The following is a 5,619-nucleotide window of genomic DNA, read 5'->3' on the forward strand; positions in this document are numbered from 1 at the left end:
CTGCTCTTCACTTGAGTTTCGTCTCTTCATGTATAATTCACCGGTTTAGAGAGAGAGAGAGAGAGAGAGAGAGAGAGAGAGAGAGAGAGAGAGAGAGAGAGAGACTCCACCCGGTGAATATTGTACCTAGAATTCTGTCCTCAAATCTGCTTTTCTGTCTGCTGCATCAAAGGTAAGTGAGAGTGAGCTGAACGTCTACACAGTAAAATCCTCTGTGTTCTTTTAACTCAGAGTGTACAGATACAACCATCAGAGAGGGCACACGTATGTATGTAACATTTGTACCCTGTTTGACTTAAAAATGGATAAACTGACATTGAGGATCGACTTTATTACGTAAAATTCTAGGTTGTAGGCCTAACTATTTTGATGTTTTCATGCTTAGGAATGTTATTCAAGTGCATGTGTTCTAATTATTTCTTTTTTTACGAGTGTATTTGCATGAGAAATGTATTACTGTAAGTGGATTATGATGACTTGACAATCACCTTAAACAATATACTCTTCATTACATACACAGTATTATTGAGCCAAAATCCTTTTGCCAAAGTTAATTTCTGGAAGAAATCCATGCTATTCTATCAAGGAGAACATGTAGGGGTCTATTTTCACCCATTATCCCTAAACTTCTTTGCCTTTTTTTTTTTTCTTTTTCCAATTTTTTTTTTTCAAATAGCTGATCTACAAGCTCACAACTTGCCAATGTAGCTTGGCTATTTGAAGTTTTTTCTTCTTCTTTTTTTTAAAGCCAAGGAAGTTTAGGGATAAGGGGTAAGGCATGGACGAAAATATAGCTGATAATTTCAGCCCTTTTGAGTCTCTCCCGGATGTCCATGTATGTCACATAGTTGTCCCCCTGTCAGTTCCTTTGTCACAGTGGATCACTTAACCTCCGTGGAACAAGCTCTAACTTGATCTCACTAACCAGTAACAAAGACCATGGCAAAGAAATGACAGGCGTCAGGCCCTAACCTTTAGAGCAGTGGTTCTCAACCTTTTCAGGCTGTCTTTCTTCACTATCAAGCCACTAGGGCATTCACGAATAGTGATTTTTAGTATTCAAATTATTCAACCTCAAAGTATTCGAATAGTCGAATATTCTACAGGACTGGCCAAACTGTCAAATATTAAGTAAGCAAGAGGCGAACATTGTGAAAATAGCCGATCTACATGCTCACAACGCCTCGCAACGCAAGGCGTTGTGAGCATGTAGATCTGCTATTTTCACAATATTTATCTGCGGAACCGAGTCACATTAAATGTAATACCTACAATTCCAAGTGCTTGTCAATTAAGCAATATTACACGAGAGGCTGTGCATTATCGCGGTTATTTGGCCCGACAGTCTTGCTGCAGGAACGAGCCGCAGGCGAGTTCCGTAGGCAGGACTGAAGGCGCGCTTGCTCTCTTTCGTGACAAACGCAGATGATTTCTTTATTTGATGAGACAGTGCAGTAGTGCTCATTACCTGCACGGTTGCCGGTGTAAAATACCAGGTAACCACTCGCCTCTTGTGGCTTATTGCTTCATTCTAAAACCCTTCCTGAAACGCTGTAGTTCCAACCCGTGCCAGCAACATGGCCAAAGGGAAGAAGAAGAAGAAGACAGTGGAGTCTAAAGGGAAGAAGATGACCCTGAAGATGGCTAAGAGCTGCCTGAAGTCCACGGTGGACGGCTCCAGGTGTCTGGACCTCAGTAACCAGGGTCTGTCCACCGTGCCAAAGTGCATTGTGAAGCTGTGTGACGTGGAGGAGCTGGACCTGAGCAGGAACCTGCTCCAGAAGCTCCCAGATTTCATAGACAAGTTCGCCAACCTCCGCTCCCTGGATCTGCACAGCAACCACGTGGGTTTGAACTTTAGAAAGTAGAGGGGTTGTGGGGTAGGGCATTCACGAATAGTGATTTTTAGTATTCGAATTATTCGACCTCAAAGCATTCGAATAGTCGAATATTCGACAGGACTGGCCAAACTGTCAAATATTAAGTAAGCAAGAGGCGAACATTGTGAAAATAGCCGATCTACATGCTCGTTGTGAGCATGTAGATCGGCTATTTTCACAATATTTATCTGTGGAACCGAGTCACATTAAATGTAATACCTACAATTCCAAGTGCTTGTCAGGGTGGGGGTTCCCAGTTCAAATATGTTTATTTTGGGGGTCACAGCCTAAAAAGGTTTGAGAACCCCTGGTATAGAGCATTAACACATTCATCCACCAGGGGCATTGACAGCTCATTCTTATGACTTCCTATTTAGCCAAGTTTTATATAAGTATATAAGTTTTATATAAGTATATATTTTTTAAAGAGAAAACAATAAAAAAAAGCGAATATTCAACTTCGGTGAACAAGGTTGAATAGTGACATTGATATTCGAATATTTGAATATTCGTATATTTGGTGAATGCCATAGTTGTGGGTATAACAACAGCTAATCAAACTAATCAATTTAATTGATTGAATAATAATTGAGCTATTTTTGGTATGTCATTATAGACGTTAAAAGAAAGGGGGGAAAAATAGCAGATCTACAAGCTCACAAATACCTATTTTTGTTATTAAAACAAAAGGTTAATGCTGCACTGTACCTCTTCCACCCCGGATTTGAACCCGGTTTCCTGCGCAAGTGCTGCATTTCTTTTACAATTGAGCTGATAGTGCCTGCCAGCTTGCTCAGGGGACAATTAGAATCTTGACCAGGGGTCTTCAACGTTTTCAGGCCAAGGACCCCTTAGTTGAGACAGTTGAGAGAGAGATGAAGCAGGGACGCCCACAACCCATAGATTCCATATAGTTTCATCGTTTGACAGCACAATCATCAGTGTGTTTTGGATTCATGTCAATTTGTGTTTTCAGATATACTGTACAACCACTTGAGCCATCATTACCTAACAGACTTGACCTTTTACTCTGTACTTAGTCTGCTCTTGTTCCCCTCTACACCAACCCTCTTTGCCGAAAACAGACGATCTACAAGCTCACGATGCCTCGCAGCGCGAGGCGTTGTGAGCTTGTAGATCTGCTATTTTTGGCGACAGTTCTTAGAATATGGACACTAGGGTTCACGTTGTCAATCAATCAATCAATCAATCAATCAATCAATCAATCAATCAATCAATCAATCAATCAATCTTTATTAGCGGACTCAGGTCCATAAAACAGGGTACAAGACATAAAACAGTGTACAAGACATAAAAGAAACACGACAGGCAATACAAATCTATAAGAGAATGTAAAATAAATACTACATAACTTTTGGCAAAACACAGGCATTTTAGCCAGTGTACCCTTACTGCACGTCTGGATGTATAGCGTGAACTGAACTGCTCATAAGGGGGCTACAAAGCGCCACAATGATGCCGTTAGTAGATACATCCAATGTTTCATGAATTTGAACATTAGGTTTCTTAAAAGTGCTTTAAAAGTCCTCACTCCAGCAGTGACAAACATCTCACTAGCACTGCCCCCTCTGGGTTTTTTAAGAAGTATTCTCATAGCATCATTATATGCAACTTGCAGCCTATGCATACTAGATGATCATAGGTGAGCAGTATAGAGCAGTGTGCAATATGTCTTAAACAATGACACTTTCACTTTAGTAGAACAATAATAATAATATAAAAAGGATTGGAATATTTGGACGACCCCCTGTAGTAACTCTGAGAACCCCCTAGGGGTCCTGGACCCCCTGTTGTAGACCCCTGATCTTGACCATCATGTCAAAATTCTTCACTTTATTGATTAAAGAAAATTACATAGTGCCGCTTTAACGTAACATTTTTATGTAAATTGTTAAACTGTGATATTATAAATATAATAAATATCAGACTACATACACTGCCTAGGCCTAGGGTTAGGGTTAGAAAAATGCAAGTTTGAATCTGACCAGGCAGAAGCAGGGTTAAATGATATCCCCCCCACTGGCCATAACTATAGGCAGTTTAAGCAGGGTTAAATGATATCCCCCCCACTGGCCATAACAATAGGCAGTTTAAGCAGGGTTAAATGATATCCCCCCCACTGGCCATAACTATAGGCAGTTTAAGCTGCCCGTTTCTACAACCGCAACGCGATGCGGGACTACGGCTGCTATGACGTAATCGCTGTGGCGGTCAAAATCTTTTGAGCAAACAGCCGTCGGCAACGGGGTCCCACCGCTTTTACTGAAGTCTTTGCTTCCCATGGCGACGCGTCTATGCAGCAGACGTTGTAGACGCTACGTGGAAAGGTAGCTTCTGCCGTAGTAGAGACGGCTGCGACGTCGGCAGGTTTATCTATCGAGCCCTGATCATTTCCGGTTACCGTTGTCATCTACCGTAGCCGTCCCAAAGCTTAATGGATTAACACCACATGTGTGCGTGTCTCTCCTCTCCTCAGCTGGAGCACATCCCAGAGTCCATCGGCCGCCTCCAGAACCTGGCGTCGCTGAACCTGTGCAACAACCGGCTGACCAGCGGCTCTCTCCCCAGCGAGCTGGGCCTCCTGCGCAAGCTCCGCAAGCTCAACCTGGGCCTCAACCGCATCCACCTGGTCCCGTCCTCCTTCGCCGCCCTCAAGGAGCTCCGGCATGTCGGCCTCTTCGACAACCAGGCACGTGCACACATAGACATCAAAGGGGGATTGAGCCCCTGCCCATTTACGCGTCTGTAAAAAGTGCCCTCTCTCCAGACCATGAATGCAGTTTTCACTATTGCGAAAGAAACCCAAATGCCCTCTTTCCATGACATGCCTGAAGGCAGCATTCAATAGAATTGCCTTGTCCAAACTCTCCTGAACTTGAATGCAGCATCTTATGTTGAAAGAATTGCCCTCTCTGTGTAGAAAGCCATGCCGTTATGCCACATCTCTGGTATTCACTTTATTATGCTTAGTTTAGTGTAAGTACCGAAAATAGCCGACCTCCACGTTGCACTGCGACGCGTTGTGAGCTTGGAGGTCTGCTATTTTCAATATTTCCACCAAAAGGCCCTTTTAGAAATGTCAGCCCCTGCCTCTCTAACATTCTCTGCACGTCCCTGTCGACAACCAGCTGACGCGCTACCCGGACCACCTCCGGGGCCTCCCGCGCCTGGAGCGCATCAACCTGGACAACAACCCCATCGTGGCGGAGCGCGGGCCCCGCGACGTGGACGCCATCCGGCGGGTGGAGAGCCTCTACCTGGTGAAGGAGAGCTGCCTCTGTGAGGAGTGCCTGCAGAAGGTGCAGACGGAGAGGCAGAGGCTGGACAGCAGGGGCAACGCCGAGCCGGTGTCGTCCAGGTCCAGGGTGACGTTTGCCGGGCTGGTGTCGCCCAACTCTGTGGCTCAGCTGGACCAAGAGACCTGGAGATGAACCAGGGATAGGATGGACCCATGGGAGCAGGGACGTGCTGGCCATTGGGAAAAGCGGGACAACTCCCAAACGGACGGTTCATTCCCGGCCCATCCAGGCCGGCCATTAGGAAAAAAATAAAAATAAAATGTCGGCCTTCGTTCCATTTTGGGGGCTCGGCGGCCAACAAAGTTGAAACAAGTTTCAAATTTGTAATTTTTTTTTCGCAAAGCAAAGCCCTGCTTCATCATGCAAGGCCGTCGCACAAAAATTGTGAAAACAGCAGATCGGCTGTTTTCAGTCACTAG

At 44.6% G+C, this 5,619-nt stretch overlaps 1 protein-coding gene across 1 annotated transcript; it reads left to right on the top strand.

The window, feature by feature from the left end:
• Positions 1–1,577: 1,577 nt before the first annotated feature.
• LOC308303207 (leucine-rich repeat-containing protein 18-like) lies at positions 1,578–5,332 on the top strand (the record flags this gene model as incomplete). Its single annotated transcript, XM_080747531.1, has 3 exons — positions 1,578–1,844; positions 4,378–4,590; positions 5,030–5,332. 3 exons carry the CDS (start codon positions 1,578–1,580, stop codon positions 5,330–5,332), a joined length of 783 nt encoding a protein of 260 aa, XP_080603657.1.
• Positions 5,333–5,619: the final 287 nt, after the last annotated feature.

This window comes from Nannobrachium achirus, assembly GCF_963921795.1.
Source record: "Nannobrachium achirus genome assembly, chromosome: 18".
Classification (NCBI taxonomy): domain Eukaryota; kingdom Metazoa; phylum Chordata; class Actinopteri; order Myctophiformes; family Myctophidae; genus Nannobrachium; species Nannobrachium achirus.